General features: G+C 43.2%; 1 protein-coding gene across 18 annotated transcripts in view; it reads right to left on the reverse strand.

The window, feature by feature from the left end:
- Positions 1-25547, reverse strand: part of Pard3 (par-3 family cell polarity regulator) — a 559894-nt gene that overhangs the window by 140172 nt on the left and 394175 nt on the right. For all 18 annotated transcript variants that reach the window (XM_052726921.1, XM_052726930.1, XM_052726931.1 and 15 more), the window contains one exon: positions 11132-11242. In XM_052726921.1, the coding sequence (XP_052582881.1) occupies positions 11132-11242 (111 nt within the window). The remainder of the gene's footprint in view (positions 1-11131; positions 11243-25547) is intronic.

Consider the following 25547-nt stretch of genomic DNA (forward strand, 5'->3'; position numbering starts at 1 on the left):
GAATCTCATTTTTATGGCACTGGGCAGTGACCTCAGCTAGCAGTAATGTGCACCTGGAAACAGCAGACAGGATTTGAATGCAGTGTTTGAGAACATGGTACAGTCACCTCCCTGATTTGATCATCACGCCATGTGTGAGAGTGTCATACTGTGCGCTAGACGGAAGTACAGCCATGTCAAAATAAAAATGTAAAAAGCAGTGAAGACTTATTTCTGTGGAGTAGCATTTGAAGACTCATTTTAACGCTTCATTGTATTTACCTTTCTTCATATTTGAACTAGATGTCTGTTTGCATAAATGCCACCTGCATATATATTGAAAAGAACCCAGAAAAGGTACCCAAATCAAATGGAGACAATGCCATCTGTGTATGTGCACAACACACACACACACACACACACACACACACACACACACACACACACACACACGAGAGAGAGAGAGAGAGAGAGAGAGAGAGAGAGAGAGAGAGAGAGAGAGAGAAGAAAAGAAATAAGAAGATAAAGCTGGAGGCAGAAATCCTCAACAGAATATTAGTGAACAGAATTCAACAATCATACACTATGACCAAGTGGGCTCATCACAAGAATGTGGCCTAGACTAGATTTTTTTTTTAAAAAGTCACATGATTCTATCAAATGATACAAAAGAATTTGACAAGTTTACCCCCATTATGACAAAAATCCTCAGAAAATAATACTATAGCAGGACCTCCCCTAAGCTTAATAAAAGTGTTTCTCCAAGTGGTCAATTCTCCCTACAGTGATACCCAGGCTCACTGCAAGTCCTATAAAAACCCAGCAAAATGTCTATAGCTACTGATGAGATTATTTTACCATCTACTTTGGGCTGGGGGTGTAGCTCAGTGGAAGTCTGTGTTGAGCATCTGTGAGCCCAGACTTTGATCTTTAATATTGCATGCATAAAAACACCATGTGTAATATGCATGAGGAAAGACAAAGGCTAGAATAAACAATGGCAAAAAAAACCCAAAGAACAATTAGATGGTGGTAACCTTGACTGTCAACTTCAACTTGACAGGACTGAGAATCACCAGTCAGATCTCTGGGTGTATGTAACCTGTTGTGAAGTTTCTGGATTGGGTTAAAGGAGGCGGGAAGAGACGTTCTAAACGTGATGGTGGAGGAAAAGGCGAGCTGAGCCCCAGCATTCATAGTCACTTTCTGACTACAGGTGCATCTGAGGAGCTGCCTCAGACTCTTCCTGCATGCCTTCCCCACCATGATGACCACAGTAACCTCAAGCTGGGAGCCAACGCGAAGGCTTCCTCCTTAGTGTGCTTTTCTCAGGAATTTTACAGCAGCAACAAAACAAGTTACTAATACAAGAAGAATCGCACTTCAGATTGTAGATCCTAATACAATAACTGCTCTATGGGTCTGTCCCTCCAACAAACACCGCACAGTCTACATTACAGTTATTGGAAGTTCAAGAGCACATGAACTGTCCCTGTGTGTCAACAGACAGGGCCACATGAAACTAAAAAGTTTCTGCACAGCAAAAGAAACTACCAGTGGAAAACACAGACAGCCCACAGGATGGGAGAAAATCTTTACCAGCTACACCCCAGACAAAGGGCTAACAGCTAGAATTTACCAAGAATTGCAGAAAGTAACACCAAGTAAATAAAGCTTTCCAGTCAACAAACGGGCTAATGAATTGAATAGATGGTTAAGAGAGAGAGAGAGAGAGAGAGAGAGAGAGAGAGAGAGAGAGAGAGAGAGAGAGAGAGAGAAACTTTGTTAGAAAGTCCTCAACAATCCTAGCCACCAGGGAAATGCAAATTAAAAGTACCCTAAGATACCACCTCAGCCAGGTCAGAATGGATGTCATCAAGAAACCTGACAATAAATGTTGGAGAGGATGTCCAGAAAGAGGAGCCGTTATTCACTGTTCGTGGAGTGCAAATGAACATAACCATTGTGGAACTCAGTGTGGAGATTCCCCCTAGAAATAAAATAGAACTCATGTGTCCTGGCTCTTCCCCTCCTGGGCACATACCCAGAGATCTCCGCACCCTGTTATAGGGATATTTGTGTCCTCATATTTATTGCTGCTTTACTATAGTAAGGAAATGAAACCAACCCAGCTGTCCAACAGCAGGTACATGGATAATGAAAATCCAGTACATACGTAAGCTGGAATACTATTCAGCTCTGAAGAAAAAAAGAAACAACAAAACTTTCAGGAAAATGGACAGACTTAGAATATGTGAAATTTTAAAAAATGCATTGTCTCCCTCATATGCAGACCCTAGTCTATAACGTGTGTGTGTGTGTGTGTGTGTGTGTGTGTGTGTGTGTGTGTGTGTATGTGTGTGTGTGTAAACACACGTACATGTGGGTACATTATAACACACAGAAAGGACAACAGGAACAGGTAAACAGTAGGTGATGAGGAAGGACTGAACTAGGCAATGGGCACTCGAGTCATGAAAGAGGATCTAAAGCTAACTGTTTTTCTAGTCTTAAGTCTGTCATGTATTTTTAGATTTTTGGTGGTGAATAAGTGCACAGAAATGTATTTGATAGTGAAAATGTAAAATTCAATGTAAAACACCATTGCTTCAGAATGGCTGCTCTAATTGTATAGAAGTTCACTGAGAATTATGAACGTGGGTTTGGTTAATTTTGCTTCAACATGTTTTTTATTTGCAAATCATTTATAAAAAAGTTTTAATAAATAAAATAAACTTAAAAAATAAGATTTATATAATTTATAAAACAAAACACTAAACGCACATTACCATCAGACCTGTCAATTGCACAACTGAGCATTTATACCATAAATAAAACCTATATCCATGCAAAAGTACGTGCATGACTGTTTGTGATCACTTTATTTAAAAATTGAAAATAACAACAATATGTCACAAACTGTGACATGTCCCTGTCACAGAATGCCCCAGCTCGGCAGTTCCCAGGAACAAAATAAATGATTACCTCACAGAGCAGACAGAATCACCCCAGAGTAAGACAATGCGTTAACAGCAACCTCCACAGCTACCTCCAGTGTGACTTCCTCTCCAACACACTGCCCAAATGACAGTACAGAGGCAGGAAGAAGCTTCCAGTTTCCAGGGCTCAGCAAGGGAGGCCTGGGGAGGGGAGGGGCTTTCTGAGGTACAGTAACTTCTTTTCTCGACAGTGGTTAAGACCTTCTATGCTCCTGGAAACTACGGACGCATCTTGTCTCTGTGTGTTGGGCTGTGCCAATCATACTATAGTGATGAGCAGTGTGACCCATGGAAAGAATCTGGATAAAGGGAACATGGGGCCTGATGAGTTCTTTGTCATTTTCTCTGAATCAAAAATAACTTCAAAATAAAAAGATTTGGGTGGGCGGAAGCTGAAAGACTGTCACATGACAACCAAAGTCCTCACTTTTCTCCCTTGTTTTTTTGTCACATTTGGCTTTCCAAATATATGCCAAATATTGACTACAAAGGGTCAAATTTCTCTAGTTTTTCTTTTCTTTTTAATTTTTAAGTTTATTTATTTAGTGTGTGTGTGTGTGTGTGTGTGTGTGTGTGTGTGTGTGTGTGTGTGTGTGTGTGTGTATGTACCCAATGCAACAGTGCACACATAGAGGTTGGGTTCATTCTGCCCATCGTGGTTCTGGGGATCTAGCTCAAGGGCTCAGAGTTGTGAACAAATACTTATATGCGGAGCCCTCTAACTTACCCAGTTTTCCTTATTTTCCAGCAAGGAGAGGCAAGTACTTAATGTGCCTCACTCGGCATTTCGTGGGAAGACCCTCTGAAAAGGGGACAGCTCTTGACCTCTGACAGGACTTCAGTTAACCGTTCCCAGCATGGGGATCACCAAGACGCTTTCAAAGTACTCAAACTCCCTAGAAACACCTTAACCTCCTGAGTCGGAAGCCAGGGCCTTGTTAGAGATGGAATACGCCGAAAGCTTAAGACATTCTCCTGGGAAAGTCCTAGATTCTATACCAGGGTTCCTGTAGAATATTCACAAGAGAAACCGTGATACGAATTCTAATGTCAATTTAGTAAAGCAAAGAGCAGATTTTTATTACATTCCCTTCTACAATTATGATAGTTAAGGACACAGCCGGGCGGTGGTGGCGCACGCCTTTAATCCCAGCACTCGGGAAGCAGAGCCAGGCAGATCTCTGTGAGTTCGAGGCCAGCCTGGGCTACAGAGCGAGATCCAGGAAAGGCGCAAAGCTACACAGAGAAACCCTGTCTCGAAAAACAAAAACAAAAAAAAAAACAAAAAAAATCAATTTATTATTGGGTATCCAAAATGAAAGTGCTGCACAGTTAAGAGATAATTTTATTCTTTGCATCATACTGTTTTCTCAACTCAGGTTCAAACAAACAAACAAAATCCAAAACAAAAAAACCTAAACAACTACCAGAAAGAAAGAAATGAGCATTATTTTTAACTTACCAGAACATTAACCTGAATCTCAATTATTATGTATCCAAAAACCCACTTTACTATTTTATAACACGTGGCCACTTTAAGGCAATCATCTCATCAAAGGCCATAGCCAGGGGTCCTGGGCATTCACCTAAGTCAGTCTATCTCTGTCTCTTATGGTGCTGGTATGGAATCCATGGTCCCACACATGTCAGGCAAGGGCTCTGCCACTGAACCATTTCCTCAGCCCATTCTTTTTTCCGCTGAACGTTTGAGCTCAGGACTTGCTAAGAAGTTCAGGCTCACCTGGCACTGACAGTGTTCCTGCCTTGGTCTCCCAAGAAGGAGAGGATACAATCCAGCTCTGCTATGCCAAGGCTCACATAATTTGGGAACCTGATAAAATTTTGGTGGGGAAAAAAAAAAAAACAAATATAAACACAGAGCTGAAGTTCTTAATTTAGAGCCTTCAAAAATTCAAAAGAATGGCCTAAGATGGTTTATAAATGAATTGTGCAACTGCACATGACCCCGAGTTCATTAAAAGCGGGGCTATCCAGCTCTCGGCGAAGCTGTCATCAGGAAGAGGGCTCCCCAAGAGTCCTGAATCTAAAGTGCCACCCCAATCTTCCCGCGCATCACTTTCTCAACATTGCCGATGGGGCCTGGATTGGAATGGTCTTTCCAAACTACATAGAAACGAATATTCATTAAGGGCCATTTTTCTTTGTATGTGTATGGGTGGATGGTGTGTTCCTGTGTGTGTGCACAAGGTCAGACATGAACCAGTCAGGTGCCATGCTTAATTGCCTTCGACTTTATGTTTTGAGATTGCATCTGTCACCGAACCTGAGCTCACCAATTCGGCTGGACTAGCTATCCAGTGGGGGCCAGTTGATCTTCTTTCCACCTCCCCAGGATCGAGATTTCAGGCCTGCAGAACCATACTGAGCTTTTTAGAGGTGTACTGGGGACTCAGCTCAGGTTCTCCTCTTGTGTAACAAGAAGTTCGCCCACTGAACCATCTCCTCAGTCTCAGGCGACAAGTTCGAAGAGGCCAGTTTCTTGGAAGAGTGCTGATCAGCAGGAGATGCTATCTGCGAAACCTAGCTCAACCCCTTTTTTTGTCCTTGTATTCCAACCTGTACCCTGTAGGTGATCACCAGCAGTCACTGAACTCAGAGAATAACAGCCGTCCCCTCAGGAGTCCCCTCTAAAAGCCAATCATGGAAGACCATTCTTTTGGATAATCTTGTTGTCACCTGTGTGTGTTAGCCCCAGAGTTCCTTTCCACCCTGTAGTTCATCCTGATGATAAAACCTCAGCGTTAGCATGTCAGCACACCCATATGTGGACTACTGCTACAGAGGGTGGTGGTGGAGCTGATCAGCACCCCTATTCTACAAATGAACACCAAGGAGGTTTCCTGCCCAAACGGCACTGGAAGGTGATTTTAAAAAACCAGTAACACACCGTGTGTGTGTGTGTGTGTGTGTGTGTGTGTGTGTGTGTGTGTGTGTGAGAGAGAGAATTTTTTTGGGGAAATTTACAAGCAAAATGAATTTTAAAAGCCTAATTAAAAAAGCAAAATTAAATATAAAAAGCGTGAGTGTTCTGGAGATGTAGCTGAGTGGTACAGGCGCTGGGTTCTATTCCCAGCACCTCACAAGCAGAGTATGCTGCTGCATCCCTGGAGAGACAGCATTCAGGAAACAGTGTGTGTGTGTGTGTGTGTGTGTGTGTGTGTGTGTGTGTGTGTGTGTGTGTAGAGGATCAGAAGTTCCTTCTCAGCTACATAGAGAAATGCATTCTAGCCAGCCTAAGCTACATGAACGCCTGTCAAACAAAATCAAAGAAGCAAAACGAAAACAAACACCCAACTACAAAAAAGAAAACCAAGTGATTTTCCTTCTTACTTTCTAAAATTTACCCTTCACATCTTGTTCATGGCCAAATCTCATGGACAGGGGCTTTGCAACATTCCTAGGTTGTATCTGCATGCTACATATATTCATTCTTGGTGGAAAAACTTACTTCAGGAAAAAAATATTTGGCTCAGGGGAGAAAATATTTTCTATGTCCTAATAAGAATATCATGGTTTCTTTATGAAAATAAAATAATAATAATAAAAAAAGCCCATTACATTGCAGCTGAGCCCTAATGGTACCAGATGGTCACTGCTATAAAGAATACCCCTCTATTCTTTTATGGAGACCCTAAGGTCACAAATTATCTCTGAGATGTAGGGGTTATTCATGTTTCTGAACAGTTAGGTTTTGTTCAGCCTTATCCATCCCATTTGTCTCGGGCTAGCCATCAGCGACTATGGTAGTAACTGGTGCCTCCAAATGCAGTGTGACAAATAAACCTCTCTTGCTTTATGCATCTCTGCCCACCCTTCCCACTTAACAACTACTCAAGCTTTAAATGAACGCAGGCAACTATAGCTACACTGGCCGACACCTACAAAAACATCTCACACTGTTCCCCATCATTTAAGTGCAAGGAAAAAAAAAAAACCAAAAACTAAAACAACAGTTAAAACTTTTTATCAGGTTTTGAAAAAAAAAAAAGAAAGAACTTACTTTGATTTGCTATTTTCTTCAAACACATATTCACACCTCTCTCTTTGCAGGAAAAAAAAGAATCCTTTCTATTACAATGAAATTGCATTGATGCTGTGTAGCAAAAATACACAAAATGATGCAATACACTAAATAAAGCAGTAATGTAAATCCTGTTCCCGCTGTCACTGGATTCTTGCTAACTGTCTCTCTTCGGCTTGACATCAATTAATGATTTTAATTCCAGACTCTGTCACAGTGCCCACCACCCCTTTCTCTAATTAAAATGGATGATGTGTGATGGGGACAAAGCATACAAGATTTTGTTCTTCTAACATTTCTATTCATTAGTATTTGTGCTTTTATAATAAATGGCTTTTAGCACTAATTGCAGCAGAGAAACATGAAGAGAACACCTTTGTGACTGAGCACAGTCTTTATTTATCCAGAGTAGGTACAGATAAAGTCTATGCTGGGTTGAAATCTCCCAGCTACATACAAAATGCCCCTACTTCCAAAACAGGGGAATTTGATGCAGAGAATCATCCATGGGGAGGTTTGAGATTGGATCTGGGGCCAATGTGAGTACTCTACCACTGAACTATATCCCTAGTCAAGTTTTTTTTTAATGTATTTATTTTTATTTTATGTGCACTGGTGTTTTGCCATGGGTGTCAGACCCCCTGGAACTGGAGTTACAGACAGTTGTGAGCTGCCATGTGGGTGCTGGGAATTGAACCCCGATCCTCTGGAAGAACAGTCAGTGGTCTTAACACTGTGCCATCTCTCCAGCCCCTCCCCCCCTTTTCTTTTGAGATAGGGTTTATTAAGCTGTCCAGGCCATCCTTGAACTTATTCTAAGCAAGATTCGGACTTGTGATCCACTTGCCTTGGTCTTCTGAATAGCTGGGATTAAATACCGATACCAAGCCTGTCTCCACGGTACAATTTAAAGAGGAAAAAAAAAAACTTTAAGAAACAGAAATTGGCCTTAGAATAATTAAATAATCAGTTAAATTCTTCTCGTGCTGGGAATTGAACTCAAGATTTCATTCATGCTAAATACATACTCTACCACTGAGCTGTACTTTCAACCCTCTAGAGACCCTTCTCCACCCGCCTTGGATTTTATTTATTTCTCTGAGACAGGGTCTTCATGTATCCCTAGCTAGTCTTGAACTAGCTGAAGATGAAGGATTTACAGATGGCCTTGGATTTCTGATCTTCTTGCCTTCACTCCTGAGTGCTGGGATTACATGTGTATGCCACTGTACATGGTTTATGCAACTCTGGGGATCAAAGCCAAGGTTTTGTGTACCAGGCAGGCACTCTGTCAACTAAACACATACCCAATCCCTTTTCTAGTAAGGCAGGACAAGGGGGCCTTGAGCTATTCATTGTCCTGCATTAGCCTTCTACTATAAATATGGGTGTAAGCCACTGTATCCAGCAACTTTAATGGTGTGTGTGTGTGTGTGTGTGTGTGTGTGTGTGTGTGTGTGTGGTGAGATTGTAGTTCAGTGGTAGAGAACTCATTTAACATGACAAAAACACTCTGAGTTCTAAAACTAGTTTGCCACACATGACCATGCACATAAACATGCGGTTAATATTTACAAAAGAGGAACATATTAAGATTAGTTCAGCAGAAAACAATTTGAAAATGTTTCAGTTGCTTCATGTTATACAGTTGTTGGTTGTCTTAAAAACTTCATAATGATCTTATGATCATGTGGTTCTTCTGTGAGAACCATTTGCTCCAACACACTGTTCCATTATGCAGAAGCCTCACTCTGGAAATACAGTCCTTGCACTATCTCTCTCTAAAATACTCATTTTACTGATATTCATTAAATTAAACCTACACTCATGGAAAAATTAAACACAAGACAGTGGTTTGGTTGCTGTGTGGGCAGCAAGGTAAAAAGATGTGCGCAGGAATGAAGCCCTATTAAACAAAGGCCCAGGCTCAGAAGAGCTGAGCTCATGTCCACCATCAGAACAGACCAGCATTTTATGGATAACATTTAAATACCATAGACATAGTCCTTTCTGTTTTCCAATATTTACTTCTTTAGTAATGGGATTCACAAGTGTGTGCAGGCAAGAAAACACTTTGGTTTGGAGGACATGTCATGAAGCATTAATGAAGGAATTACAGCTTCTATATTTGATGTAGATCAACCAAAAATTCTAGAACTCAAATACTCCAGTATAAAATGCTGTTATAGAAGGAAGAGAGAGGGTGAGGCTATGGGAAGAATGCTCTTTTCTGGTTTGTGTTTTTTAATCCATTTTTCCAATCATATTTTCCCCAGGAAGCGACAGTATTCCTCCTCAAAACAGCATGGCTAACAGCAAAAACAGCACAGAAGGGGAAACAGACTAAAGAAGACTTAGCACACACCACAAGAACCAGACACACAATTGGACTTAGCACCCCATCACGAGGATCAAGCTTGCAGCATGAGAAGCATCCATGAAAGCACTAAGGACGCACTGTGACTCAGCACCATCATAAACATCAAACACCCAGTGTACAGCCATCAGCACCAGTTTATTATAAATCCACGGTTCATATAAAACATACTTTTAAAAGTATTAAAATATAAAGAGCCATAACTTGCTCAAATTTCTAAATGCATAACTTGCTCAAATTTCTGAATGCAACTGACTTCTTTTTGGACTAGTCACTTTTTAAAGTGACTTGTTCTAAGCCCACATACACTGTAAATTTACTATGACCAACTGAGTTCCCAGGATACTGCATCATATAGGCACAGAGATAGATTAAAAGTCAAAGTGAGAAATGAACTATGCTTTGAGCAAATTATTAACATAAATGAAGCTGTGATGTTAAACTCGTTGTTTGGTTGGGCACATTTGACTGTGTATTATGAAAGTATCTTGGAAATGTTGATAGAATTCTGCAGGGAAGTACAGAAGCCACCTAACTGCAAAGCAAGCATGTCTAGACTATGAAAGATTGTGCAGTGTTGGCCAATTTCAAGGCATAGAAGCAGAGCATTTCTTCCCATCACACCATCTGCTAAGTAAGGACATCTGTGGATGACGTGAGTCCATACACTGACCTGGTATGTTCTATGTTTAGGAGAAAGAAAACTCTTATAGCGTGGACATGATGGAGACTGTTAGGGAAGAAGAATGGGGTGGAGGAAGGATGTACAAGAGTCCACTGGGAGGTGTGACTGTGAGCACAGTGCATCACAGGTACACATATAGCAACACAATGAAACTGACTGTGCGATGAATACACACTAAAACAAATGAATAAACACAGAGACAAACAGAAGCCCTGCCTAACACAGTACAACACATTCAAAGGAAAATTAGGGGCTGGAGTCAACTCAATGACAGAATGCCTGGCATGTATGAGCCCCTGAGCTCCATTCTTAGGACTAACAAAGATAAAGAGATAAGTAAACAGATTAGACAGTAAATAAAAATAAATACTGAGGTAAACACAAATGTATCATACATTCAAACTCTGTGTTTTGTTATCCACCACCCCCAATGTCTACATTTTACTGGGAAGCTAAAGAACAGAATAACTGCTCCATTCAAAACAAAGAGAAATGAAAAGCAAAATTCCCTAGAGAAAGAGGAATGAAAATGTTCCCCTATAATCCCAGTACTGGGGAGATGGAGATGAGGCTTGCTGGTCAGCTCTAGGTTCAGTGAGAGACCCCTTCTCAAAAAACAAAACAAACGGAACAGAACAATAAAAAGCAACAGAGGAAGATACTGGGTTTCCATATGGATGCACATCCCCATGGACATGTATAGATGCACATAATTTACACACACACACACACACACACACACACACACACACACACACACACACACACAAGAAACCCAATAAATAGAGAAGTTCAGTATTAAAGTATACCTGTCCACTACATAAAACGTGTTAACTGAAACCATAAAATTTCACTCAGGTTCAAACAAATAGAAAAGTTCCTGCTTTTTCGTTTTAAAAGCCTTCCTTTGTGCTCCGTTAATTCACAATCATCACAGATATTACAGCTGAGTGCAAACTATTTGCATTGAAGATAAAAGCAGTAGACAGGAAGTCATGAGTGAGGGCGGCACCTCTGCCTGGGTAGGTGCTGGTACTTCTGAGGCCTACCTTTCCTGCTCTTCTTTCATCCGCACCCTGTCCTCTTCTGACGTGAAGGAATCCTGGATTTTGACTCGACCCATTTTCTCCATCTTGTCATCTTTTCGATGTTTGCCAAACCTGTTGGTAATGAAAAATTCTACCTGGTCAATACATACACAGTGAGTTGTCCTTTCTCAAATACACACATACTTAGTGAGATGGCTAGGTTTCCCACAGTGTGGCCCCGATGACTCCCGAGTGTATCATTTTAAATTAGAAAATTCTATTAAATTTTAATTAGAATATTCCAGGTAAAACCTTTTTGAAGGGCCACTCCCTAGCCCCCCAGTGTCCATGCTTTTTTGTGTTGTTTGACAAAACAAAATAAAAAGCTGAGCAAGGTTAATCAGTTTATTCTTCTGAGGGGCTGGGGAGTGGTCCAGTTGGCAGAGTGCTTACCCAGCATGCATGAAACCTTGGGTTCCATCTGTAGCATTACCCCCTCCGAGAGAGAGAGAGAGAGAGAGAGAGAGAGAGAGAGAGAGAGAGAGAGAGAGAGAGAGAGAGAGAGAGAGGATGTAAGAAGTTCAAGGTCATCTTTATCTACAGAAAGAGTTCAAGGTCAACCTGAACTATTCTGTCTCACAAACAACAGAAGAAAGACTTGCAGTTGATCCCACGAAACAAGGAAATAAATGTGCCGAATGACAGGCTGAACACTTCAGACACCAGAAAGAAAGAAAAAAAAATCTGCACAGAGGGAGTTCCTCTTAGGACTGAAGACTGAGAATCCAAAATCATCTAGTTAATGATCTCTCCATAAGCAATGATTCTTCTTTATTTTCAACGGGTAGGCTTATTGGGAACATTCATCATAGTTTAAAAACTGACAAACGTTTGCAGGGTTTAAAGCGCAGAGGATAATTCACGCCGCTAGACTGGAGCTTAGTAAACTGAAAGCTTTGGGGGCATCTTCACCAAACACTCTCCCCAGTCTAGTGAGCAATGGCAGGGGGATGCTATCCCTTAGAAATCCACCCTCTGATCGAAACCAAATACAAGGCATGTACATGTGATTTGGCCTTGGTCTGTACACTGCTGAGGATAGATGCCGACCCCAGGGCTTTTAAGAAAATGCCATGCTAGTCTATGCTGGCATCCAAAACCTCACAGATGCTTCCAGCTTCATATGGACTCCTTTTCCTGCTGTTATTTTCCTCTCTAAAAAGCCCACGTGCCCCGCAATGCCTGCCTGCCATGGTCTCCCATCAGATTCATGCGTGAGGACTGTCAAGTCACCAGCTGTCTCACAAAGAAATCTCAGGCACACAGTTGCACAAAGAAATGCTCATTAATAAAAAGGGGGGAGCAGGGAGGGCTGAGTCTTTCTATCTGAAGAGGTGACACAGAACGGAAGGGCAAAATCACAGGCACAAGAGGGAAAACTCCGCATCCCAGTGTGGTTGAAGCCTCTATCCAGCTAAGCATCAAGAATTGAACACAAATAACATTTGCTAAAGGTCTTTCTCCCTTTCCAGCTACAGACCTGTGATTTTTTTAGGGATCTCATCCAAAACCCCCTTTACAGTAAGAGGGCATATCCTAAACCACTTGTACAATTTTATCAGATTGCAGTTGTATCCCCACCACACCTGCAGCCATCCTATAATCTCAGTTATAAAAAGGGAACAGAGTTAAAGGAGGAGAGGGCTCCTTAGAAATTTACTGAATAACAACATTCCCAGAGTTTCCAACATTCTGTCCATGGTTACCACTGGGACATTTGAAGGGGAACACTCCCTGGAGAACCCCCTATCCACCCTTGGGTATGCCTTATTCTTCCCTTGAACAACTATGCTCTCTTAGCCCCCATTGCCCTACCAAGTTCAAGATCCTTGTTTAAAGTATCCTTTAATGCACTGTGACTCTTAAGAAGCCTATGCCACCCTCTCAGGGGTGCCATATTCCTTTCCTGAGTGCCTTCTGCTTTTTAAATAAACTCCAACACTGTTTTGCTCACCCTGAAATTCTTTTCTGCATCAGAGCCAAAGGGACCTGGTTCTACCCAGAGATTAGGGGAGCTTTTCAGGTTGCTGGTGATGACAGAGTGGGCCTATGACTCCCTCTCTAAAGCTGCCAGCTGGCAGAGAGGCCAGGAATCAGGTTGACAGAGACAACCCCACATCGAAATGAGAAGAGCAAAGCCATGTACAGTTGACAGATAAAAGGAAAAGATTTCAAGTCACAGGTTGGTTGGCTGGCTAGTGGCACAGGTCATTTCTTATTAGTATAAACCTCATCTGAAACACCCAGCCACACAGGAAATATCTAGTACAGACCTCGGACAGTACTTAAGGTACAACTGTATTAGTCAAAGGGTTTATAAACATCAACACACACTACAATATTATGCCAGAAAAAGTCCACATATTATCACCACTGTTCATTTAAAATTATATATTCTAATGTGAGAAAATAATCTAAGTAAATTCTATAAAGCAAATCTGTCCTTGACATTTGATCGTCTTTAGAAAGTGGATAGAAAACTACAACTGGGAATGGAAGGAAGCGAAAGAAAGTGAAAAAGGAAAAAAAAGTCTCCAGGAACTCCATCAAATCTAGAATCAGCCCACTTTTTATAGAGGATAAAACATGTACTGGGACTTTAAACTGATATATAAACACACACACACACACACACACACACACACACACACACACACACACAAATTCTGGGAGTTAAGCATTATAAAGTTAAACTTTAGAGAATGAATGAATCAAACAATGAACAGAAAACATGCATCCTAGGGAGCATCATCTCAGTCATCATGCTCAGCCACTCACCAACGTTATTGAGCATCTGCTTGCGTAAGAGCTGCTTTATCTATAGTCCCGAGCTACAGGCAGTACAGAAAACATGCCATGTCACTGTGGCACCATGGGGCCTCTGTTCCAGCTTGTATTTAGGTGACAGCAGAAAGCGCTGGGGAGGGAGCACACAGTGCTGGGTGTGAGGAGGGACAAAGTGAGCCAGAGATTTCATGTTAGAGAATTAAAGATGGCTTTCCTGAGAAGACGACACTGAGCACAGATCAGTCATGTCAGAGCCAGCCATGCTGGGGCGTCGGCAATACAGGCTAAGGCTGGGGCCCAAGCTGGAAAAGGGCTTGACTACGGTGCCCAAGTTCCACCCCCAGTACCCCATAAACTAAGCATGGTAGCACACACCTAATCCCAGCACTTGGGAGACATTGGTGGAGGAGGAGAAGTTCAAGGTCATTCTCAGCTTTATACTAAGCATGAGGCTAGCCTGGAATATATACAATCTTGTCTTAAGTAACACGAGGAAAGGGCTAGCACAAGGGACCTGAGGCAAGATAGGATGATTTTCTTTGAGGAGCCACAATGGCCCCAAATCCAGGACTGACACTGGGTGGCATCTGATAATAATAGTTCAAGAGTAAGAAGCTGAGTCCTTAAAGGGGGTTTGTCAGAAACTGTGGCATGCATCAGGTGTATTGGGGGGCGCAGAGGGAAGGAGGGGCTAATAGACAGAAATACCAGGATTCGCAGATGGGGAAGCCACAGGCACGACAGAAAATCATTGTTGCCTCGAAGGTTTGGAAGACAGGGCTACTATCCAGTGACACACACACAGGGCAGGGAGGGGCAATGTCTAGTGGCTGAATGCCACCTGAGGCTGTCCTCTGACCATCACCCACAAACAAACATATACACACATACAAAAATGTCTAAGTTCAAACAAATACATTTTGTATTTACTTATAATTAGACAGCTATAAAGGTAAATGATTACAGTCATTTAGTTTTCAGTGTGTAAATGTCCCTCAAATGACACACTGTTGTCATAGCGATTCAAGTTACTCTCACTAAGAAAATAATGTATGTCTGTGCATTGAGTAATCCTATTGGGGAAAACTGAGATTGATTGATTTGTGCATGTGTTTAAAACCCAGGCCTTATGTATGCTACACAAATAGTCTACCACTGAACTAACAAGTTGGAAAGAATCAGTTATGTATATATTCTTCTTTATAAGCCAGGGATGAGTGACTGACAAATGGCCACTTTCCAATGTCACACTGATCTCAGATCAGCTGCACAATGGATCTACAATGCAAGCCAGGCCACCTGAGAGTGGTTATGGGAAAGAGGTGGGGTAAGGAATGCCTTTGGTCATGAAGAGAAAAGCTAAAATCAAGTAATAGAACCCCCAAATGGATGCCCAAACTGTCATTTCTATGTAGAAAGAACCACCACTAACAATTAATGCCTGCTACGTTCTCCTTGATATTAAACCACTGCTTTCATTTTTAGTGGAGCGGTATAAATGTTGCTGAAATAGCTTGCCATTTAAACTGTGATCCTTCTACTGCTACTGAATTTAGAATTCTTTAGAAAAATCATGCTGAATGATAACACAGTGCTCTGTTCTAGATAAAACAAAAACGCCCATTGGTTGTGAAGAGAGGGCTTTCCCCCAAACAGTGTTTTAAAACATGATACAGTAAAAAGAAAGTTGTAAAAACATGCTGCCATATATAAAAATAGCATCCCCAGAACCAATTATTTTACAGTCTTTGAAGAATAGGTCTTAAAATAATATTTTCTTAAAAGAAAAAACCCAAGTGAAATGTCATTGAAGTCTGATATTTCACAGCTAATTCCCAGGGTTCTGTGACTCAGGAGGACTTTGCCATGATGTGTGTCTGACTGTTTACCTCAGGAAACATGTAGGCTAGAACAAATGAAACTTTATGGCTGTAGAAGAGGTCTCAACTGGGTCAAATATGAATTTGGCCTCAGCCCCCAGAGACTGGCACCTCCAACCAGGCACCACTGTGAAGCTCTGGAAGTCTTGGTCCTGTATCCTGCTCATCATTTCCCGACCCGTGACCTACTGTGCTTCATCCTATCATTTCCTCTACCTGAGAATCCATTTTTTTCTTTCTGGAACCTCTCATTTGCTTTCCTTGGCAGTATGCCCGCAATGTATGCCGCCTTTGGACACTGTGACAATGCTGCCATTTGCTCTGAAGACCCTTTGGGTACATCAGCTGCCCAGCAAGCCAGCTGAAGACCGCAGCTAGCAGACTACACCCCCAGCCTAGTCCCCACTTAATGCAGAGTACACCTTACCCCGTCAAAACAAACCACCGGCCTCTGCCATCACTGCTCTAGAGCTGCCGAGGCCGGAATCTCCCAGAGTCGTTTTGGCCCTAAGTTGCTCTAGAAAAACCAGTTCCAGTTGATTCTGGTGATAGGAATGGGTTTTACTACATTCTAGATTTATCAACTCCCTTTAATGTATCACCTAGTTGGGGTTTCAGTGTGAAATGCCTGCGAATGCTATATGGAAAACCACGCCCCAGAAAACTGCCACCATGCCTTACCTGCCATGATAGACCTATAGACTATGAGTCATAATACACCTTCCTTCCTTAAACTGCCTTGGCCAGGGGTCTTGACACAGTAATGAAGACATTAACTGACATGCCCTTGCAGTCTTGAACATAATTTGCAAACTTACTCTGTTTAAAATCCAAACCTCTCAGCCGGGCGGTGGTGGCGCACGCCTTTAATCCCAGCACTTGGGAGGCAGAGCCAGGCGGATCTCTGTGAGTTCGAGGCCAGCCTGGGCTACCAAGTGAGTTCCAGGAAAGGCGCAAAGCTACACAGAGAAACCCTGTCTCGAAAAACCAAAAAAAAAAAAAAAAAAAAAAAAAAAAAAAAAAAAAAATCCAACCCTCTCTAGATTTTTTATAATATATAAATGTATGTATTTATTTTACATCCTGGCTGCAGTCCCCCCCCCCCCACACAACCCTCCCTCTGTTCCCGAGCCCCAATCCTCCATTTCTGTTTAGGAAAGGGCGGTCTCCCATGAATATTAATAAAACAGGCCCTATTAAGTTGCCGTAAGACTAAGCAGCTCGCTTCTCTAGATTGTATATAAAGAAAACAAAACTCTAGCTATACATCTTCGTAGATTATTATTATTATTACTATTATTATTATTCATTCTTAACCACAGAAGACAGATGTTCACAGGTTTCTAGAAATCAAAAGATTCATCTTCCATTCCAGTCATCACCTGACAGAATGATAAACTGAGGCCCAGGGGCCTCTGGGAGCTATCCAAAGTCACTGGGACTACAGATTGGAGAACCTCATGGTTAGTTTAAGATATTTTGGGTGGGGTTGGGAGGGGGTCCTGCACTTGAACACTCCCAAGAAAATAAAATCTAGCATCTGCTGGCAGTTCAGTCTGGGCACTTCCTAAGTAAGACATACAACCAACCCCTGATGGTACTTATTTTATTATGTAATTACATCTAACTGGAATTTACTGAGTTCTTATGCTGTGCTTTATGGTGATACTTTGTGATCTAACAAATAAAGCTTTCCTGAAGACCAGAGTTCTGAGCTAAGCCACTAGTTAGCCATAGAGGCCAGGCAGTGGTGGCACACACCTTTAATCCCAGCACTCAGGAGGCAGAGGCAGATGGCTCTCTGTGAGTTCAAGGCCACCCTGGGGTACACAAGATTAATGTAGTCGAAAAGAGAAACAGAGCCAGGCAGTGATGGCACAGACCTTTGATCTCAGCACTGGGGAGGTGGAGACAAGAAGTAATATGGGCAGAAAAAGGAATATACGGCAGGAGGAGACAGGAGCTCAGAGCTCTTTCCGGTTGAGGATTTGGTAGAGGAAAGGACTCCAGTGTCTGGCTGCTCTGCTTCTCTGATCTTTCAACTTTCACCCTTATATCTGGCTCTGGGTTTTTATTAATAAGACAAATTAGGATTCGTGCTACTTTACTTTATCTCGACGACAGTTCCCACATCAACTTGTAAGGGAAGTGCTGTTGTTCCCACAGGAGAGACCCTGAGCAGGGAGCCCAGGGTAATCTACTGACAGCAAGTGAACAATACCCAAGTTCTCACCCAAGGCTCTCTCAACCCAACCTAGACACCCAGTCTAGAGGAACCAAAGACAGCCTCCATGCTGTCAGGTACATAGCAGATGATTGGATCGTTCCTGGTTAAAATACAGGAGAAAAGGTTGGGAAGATAACTTCAAGTGTAAATTGCTTCCTGTGCAAGCCTGATGGCATAAGTTCAAGCCCCAGCACACTCACAAAAACTCTGGTCTGCAACTGTACTCCCAGTGCTGAGGAAGCAGAGACAGGAGCATTCCCACAGCTTGCCAGCAGGCCAGTCTAGCGAAATCAGCAAGCCCCAATCCTGGTGAGAGACCTTGTTTCAAAAAAATAGAGTGATAAAGTAGATGTCTGATGTCCACATATATACATACCCTTCCTGACACACACTCCCATGTATAAAACACTTCTACTCACTAGTATTACACACATTCCACATGTGATAATCCTGGACTGTTGATAGCATTGTGACCTGCAGGACAGCAGTCCCTAAAAGAACTTTTCTATGAAGACTAGGAGTTTGAAGGCCAGGTCAAGAACTGCCCCGTGCACTAGAGAGGATTATAAAAACTGTGCATTCCCCACGCATAGGGCATTGCAAACATGTGTATTCTCAGTGGCACACCAAATGTTAAAAGTTCAGTCTGGCATATGCAAACACTGCCAAAGGCTTGCCAAAGATCAGCCCCGACTGAGAAGGAGCAACTTCAAGGACTGAGGAGCACACATTCATCAGAAAAAGAGTGTTCATGGTATCCATCCATACTTCCTGTAGCCCAGGCTGCTTTACCAAAGTGGGGGCGGTCATTTGTAATCTGTCCTTCTTGTCATGATTGTGCAGTTTTGTGACATTTTGAGAAATCGCTACTATGAAAGTGACTGATTTGCTCAGCAGTAGATTGTGGAAATGATGGGGGAAATCAAGAAAGAGGGGGCTGATTATGGAAAGCAGAAAGCTCCCATTTGGAGGGGAAAAGGCATCAGCAATCAACAATGATGAGAAGGGAGGCAGAGGGAAAGGGCCCAAGACAACTTGACAATGCTTTTGTAAGATGGGTGTGGCTCCCCCAGTGATGGGGGAGCAGGGGTGCTCTTTACAAGCAAATTCACAAACTCCAGAGCCATTATTTTTGATTGTGTACAGTTCTCATCAGCGCTGGTCTGATTAGTTTAATAAACTAAATGTGCGCTGCTTGGCATGCAGGGAAAAATAAGTGACTTTCTTTAAAAGAAAGTAACCAACCTATCCTAGCCTTAGATGTACAATGTGCCCTTGATGGAAGTCATTTCTTTTTCCAAAGTCCTACTAAATGTTCCTGTGAGTGCACTCCATCCTGCCCCAGCTGTTAGCCAATCAAGGATGCACTGATAACCTGGGAACCTGATGCTTCAGAAACCCTAGATGCATTTGGAGCAAGGAAATATTAAAGCTCCAATAGAAAATCTGAAAATAATAGAAGGGAAGTCAGCACAAAATCAAATTTTGTCTAAGAATAAAAGATCTTGAGGGGGAAAACACACACACACACACACACACACACACACACACACACACACACACACAGAATACATAAAAGCTGGGGTACAGACATAAAGATGTAAGTGGGGACAAGGCCCAGAAGATAAACCTTCCAAACACGAAAAGCATCCGTAACTCCAACATCATAGGTGACCTGCATATAGGGCTGCTCTGAAGACATGGGGTGGATGAGGTTCATGTTGACCACATGGTAGAGCCCAGCCATCAGCTCACAGAACACAAGCCACGGTGTCTGGGACTTCTTATGAAAAGAGGTCAATTAGTAATTGCTGCTCCACACCAAGTGTTTATAAGTCTTGCTATACCATATTTTTTTTTATATCATACCCACACTAGTAATCAAGCCACACTAACCCCATAACCCCTACCATTTGAATGCAAATGATATGCAAATTACAGTTTGTTTCTCCTCTAAGTACACCAACTTTATGATAATGTGCACACACCATACACGTACGCACACTTTCTCATATACTTAAACACAAGAAAACAAAGCAGGAATCTGGTTTTGCTAAATGCGTTCTTTTGCAACAACACCAGCCACGTCCACTCAGAGTGATTCCGAGGGTCCCTCTCCTTCCTGGCTCCTTCTCTGGGTCCTTTTGCACTGCCATGCTCCTAATTCTTGCTCTGTTCATTTTAAAGCCTTATTGTTTCATAATACAATACCACAAATTGCAAATTACATTTGGCTCAAGGAGTGATTATAAAAAACTATGATCACGGGTGCCTTTGCTCGCATCACGCTGATAATAATGAGGGCCTGATTGAGTTCGAAGCAGCCGAGTGATGAGAAGGGTCAATCTGAGTGTTTCTATTAAGCATCTTTTGTCAAACCCAACACTTTGCCGGGTCAGAGGCAAATAATCAAACCCTGCATCTGGTTTCCATGGTTATCCTTCAGCCTCAGTACAGCAAGTGCTACTGCCCTCAGGCAGTCCCACCCCCACCCCCACCCCCAAGAGAAATGGAACACTGTTTTGGGGAGTCACTTGGACTCTGCTGACCAACAATTCAAAGAGAGGTTTTACACACCTGGCACTGGGGGGTTTGCCAGTCTGTGGCTTTGGGGGTAACATTAGCACCATGTGGTATAACTCCATTTAAGCCATATGTGTGTATACATGCACGCACACACATATGTATTGTATGTACTTTTAAGAAAGCTTATAAAATAACGTTTCCCTACAGATTTTTAGTGTTAGTCATCTCTTTTTCTTCCATGTCTCCTCCCAGTTAAAGTAGCCTCCTCTTTTTCCATCCCCTCTTCATAGCAGTTCTTGATGTTGTCCTTGGTGGCCTCCAGAATCTGAAGGTAAAACCCTATTGTTGCCAGGCAGCAGTGGCACACGCCTTTAATCCCAGCACTCGGGAGGCAGAGCCAGGCGGACCTCTGTGAATTTGAGGCCAGCCTGGTGTACAGAGTGAGATCTAGGACAGGAACCAAAACTACACAGGGAAACTCTGTCTCAAAAAACAAAACAAAAAAACAACAAAAACCAAACCAAAACAAAACAAAACAAAAACCCTATTGTTGAAGACATCCTACACTCCAGATACAGGTTTAGAGGATGGAGCTGGAACTAGCCTGAATTTCTCCTTAAGGTCTAATGCTCATAGTACACACACACACACACACACACACACACACACACACACACACACACACACACACACACACACACGATTGAAGAATGTACCTCATTCTAATGGGACAGAAAGCCTCTCTACCATCTGCCTAGCCAATACTTGAATAGGAACCAACCACAACCACAGTTGAAAACACCAACAGTAACAAAAGCTCAAACATGGAAACACTCGTGGTTGAGTTGAGAATACCCATCCTCAACTAAATTCACACTCTGAGGCAGATTCTTTGTCCTTCCTCCTGACTCTCAGGGTCTGTCAGCAACCACCAATGCTTTCCCACCTTGCATATTTACAAAAGCCACCATGAAAAATAATGGGGGTTGCTGAAGTTCCAAAACCAAACCAAGCAAGCAAACAAAAGCCAAAAAATACTTTGGACTTTCAAGTCTATCTTCTGGAACTTAAACGGAAACTTCCCTAAAGATCTCATTATCTGCAAAGTTCCACATCAGTCAACACTTTTTTCTGTCGATGATGGGGAAACAATTTCTGTTGATTCACACTTCTTCCAGGATGCTCCCCACACAGTAAATTAAGAGGTGCGGATGATCACGGTTTATCTTTAGGTTGATTTGCATAGTCAGATCAGACTTGAAAGGGCTGAGGTGTCTTTGAAGGCTGATAGACTGCTCAGAGAGCAAGGAACCAAGGATCAGAGGCCATGCTTCATTCTGAGAACCTAGAGAAGTCAGCGGGGAGAGAGCACCCACTGTCTCCCCAACACACCATCCTCTCAAGGAACAGAGGATCCAATACTGTGCACTTGCTTGTAAGCGGTCCTTGTAACACTCCGGGATGCTGGATAGTTAGCATCAACAGAAACCGAAGGCTGACAAATCAAATGCCAACAGTGCCTCTTCTCCAGCCAAGATCCCTGACTGTTCCCTGCTGCAGCTTCATCTCCCTGGGTGCACAGCACAAGGTGTCATAACTCAGCTGGTTAAAGATCCAGCTGCCAGTGAAGATCCCAGTCCCGGCAGGGTTCAGGGCTGAAGTCCCAAGGGGTCAGAACAAGGACAGGGATTTACTGTCCCTTCTCCAGCCCAAATGCTCTGCCTATAAATAGAGTGTGAAATCCATAGTTCATTAAGTGTTTAAACCGAGAATTGCTGTATCTGAGCACTGAGTGGAACTCCTCCCATCCTGATCCTGTGCGTGCTACATGCTCTAAGATGCCAGGGTGCCTCATTCACAATCATAAGCAAAAGGCGTACTCTGTGACCAGACAGTGTGCTGTCCACACTTTCTAGAGGCCCTGCTACCATTGCAGCTGCCCTGGCATGGACTCATCACGTGGATGGCCCGGTTTGAAGCTGGACAGCGGGGTCTTATTGAGTGTTCTAATAGCCGCAGGATATGAGCAAGCCTCGGCTCACTGAGAGTGGCATGTGGGGGATCTCATAGGTAGACAGCACCCACACAGCTTCTTTAGTGAAAACACTCAGAGGGTTGACATGGGAAACCATTCTGGAACAGTTAGGCTGGAAGGATAAGAAAGGTCCAACAAATCACCCAACTGACCATCAGGCAGCACGGTGCATCTCCCAACACTTCTGTACACTCTCCATTAGGTTCTTGAGCTTAAGTGTGAACGAAGTAGAAATGAGATAATGAAGAAAGGAAGGTGAGTCCTGCTAAGTGCTGGTCTGTGAGCCCAGGAAAGGCACACTCCAAGTACTAAGTTAAAATGTCCCTTTTGATGGGGACCTCCACCCTCTGACCAATTAGGTTTTACATGTGGACTCACATATCAAGAGTTCACAAAGTAAATCTTTCTTCATTATACTAACTCATATTTAAAAAACACACACATACTCACATACACAAACGTGTGTGTGTGTGTGTGTGTGTGTGTGTGTGTGTGTGTGTGTGTTCTGGTGGATGTATGTGGAGTCCAGAGGTCAGCCTTGTGGTGTCCTTACTATGGTGATAACCATCTTGATTTTATTTTTCTTTTAGACAGGGTCTCTCACTGGCCTGGAACTTCATGGATTAGGCTAAGCACACGGCCAGTTAGTCCTGGAGATCTGTAAGTTCCTGCCTCTGTAGTGCTGATATTACAAGCTCGAGTGTGAGTAACTACAGTGCTTAGCTTTTATTTACTTGTTTTTGTTTTTTGAGTACGGGTTTGGGGATCAAACTCAGGTGCCTTTTGCTTTAATCAACTGGGCTATCTTCCGGAGCTCAAAAATACACTAGAAGTACGCCAGTGCTAAACTGACTACACTGCAAAATAGTTACCTTAATAAAATTGTGATCCTTGGGAATCCACCAAATACCCAGCTTGTGATTCCTCAATGCACAGACTCCCTGGAATCGGCTTTGGTGAGACAGCCTTGGGAATCAACAAGTGTGAGTCACACAAGTGTGCGCAAACACCTGAACAGCAGTGGTGTGATTACAAGTCCTCCCTAGACCGGCAGGACAGCTGCGTGACCTTAGCACTTTAGAGTCTCCCATGTGTCATAGAGAGTTTGGTGGCACATTCAGCCTTACTTACAAGATTTCAGTAGCCCCACTTCTCTGTGCGGTCAATCCAACAGCGGACAGTGACACACGCCACTCACAGGACAAAGCCAGGGTTCTAGAACCACTTGCCGTGTAAGACAAACAAGGTCAAGAGTGCCACCATTAACAAACTACAAGGATGTAAGATTCAAAGGACTCTGGTCAATCTTTGACCGTCACCCCCAGAAAAGATCCCCCTGTCTCTGGACTACTAAGACTGAAACAGGAAGCCACTTGCTGGAAAGAAGGTTGCTTCAGTGCTGATGACCATCCACATCTGGAAGATAAGATCTAGAATGCTGGAGCACGGCAACACGGAGCATGATTCAGCCTGCCAGAACGAGAATGTGGCGATGCCTCACAAAGACGCCAGGGTCAGCACAGAAAACACTGGAACACTGTGATTAAGAGCTTGTGTATCACATCAGAGAATCATAGGTTACTTCTGTGACACACACACTCAACAGTGTGCTATTCAATAGTGGTGGCTAGAGCAGGGGAGGCGGCTCAGTGGGCAGAGTGCTTGCCTACCATGCAGGAAATTTGGGGTTCAATACCAGCACTGCTTTAAACCGGGTGTGGCAGCTGCAATCTCGCACTTGGAAGGTGGAGAATGATGCAGCCAAAGTTCAAGGTCATCCCTGGCTAACCAGCAAGTTTAAGGCTAGACTAGGCTACCTGACAGCCCATCTCAAAAAGGGGACTAGTGGTGGTAAGCAAATATTAAAAGCAATTTAAAGGATGCAGCACTCTGCTAACTGAAATCATCATGGACAAGACACTCACTGTTTCTCATAAAGCTAGACACCTCCACTTCCATTTGCAGGAGCTGCTCTCTTCCTGAAAGATCACCCAAACCCCCTAAGTGGTGAACATAGGGCTCTCTACCATTTGTGGTCTAGGCAAACCAAAATCTCACGGCCTTTGGTCTTTGTGCCACCACAGAGGCTGGGATGGATGGCAGCCCAGTACCACAGCAGATGCAATTTTGAGTCCTTGAGGCCACTTGGTTTTAAAAACCAGGCTAGAGAGGCAGGGTCCACAGCAGGGCCCAAAATAGGTGCTCTGAACTGCTGGCCCAATACTCACCACCCTCTTCCGTCTAACAGAGGCTGGATCTGCTTGGGTGAGGAAATATGTTAGACAGAGCTACATTTCGGTGGCACAGGACGATCATCAAGCCAGACGGTCACCATCCTCAGGAGTTCAATCAGGTCTGATCATCAAACACCATCCCAGCTACTCTTATAGGAAGGGGGTGGGGAGGGTCATGGGACTCCTAAGCACCCAACATGTCTCCCAATCAGCTGCATGCAATTCTGCCCTAAATTGTACATGCCCCGGGTCTCAGGGAGAGTATATAGGTGGGGGAGGACTAAGCAGAGGCTATCTATCCACCTACAGGAAAGCTGTCATCCCTGTTGAGTAAAGATGCTCCAGAGGGATCTTTTGGGGAGCAGGGAGCACGGGCACTCCTGTGCGTAACCAACCCCTCATTCATGCTCTGGAAGTGAGCTCAATAAACTCATCTGTGCTCCAGGGTGAACTCTGGTGGAATTGTACCTTGGTCTGTTGTTGGGACCACAAAAAGTGGGGAGATGTTTACATTTCCCCAAGGAAAGAATTTTAGCAACATTTCCCCAGTATTCCCTGAGAATAAGGGCATGAGACAGATAACAGCCAGTAGAAGCATGGACTCCAGGGCTGGAGAGATGGCTCAGTGGGTATTTTCTTGTTACAGAGGCATGACGACCTGAGTTTGGATCCCCAAGACCCAAGTACA

Source organism: Peromyscus californicus, unplaced genomic scaffold (genome assembly GCF_007827085.1).
Source record: "Peromyscus californicus insignis strain IS unplaced genomic scaffold, ASM782708v3 Scaffold_8__1_contigs__length_139910024, whole genome shotgun sequence".
NCBI classification, from domain to species: domain Eukaryota; kingdom Metazoa; phylum Chordata; class Mammalia; order Rodentia; family Cricetidae; genus Peromyscus; species Peromyscus californicus.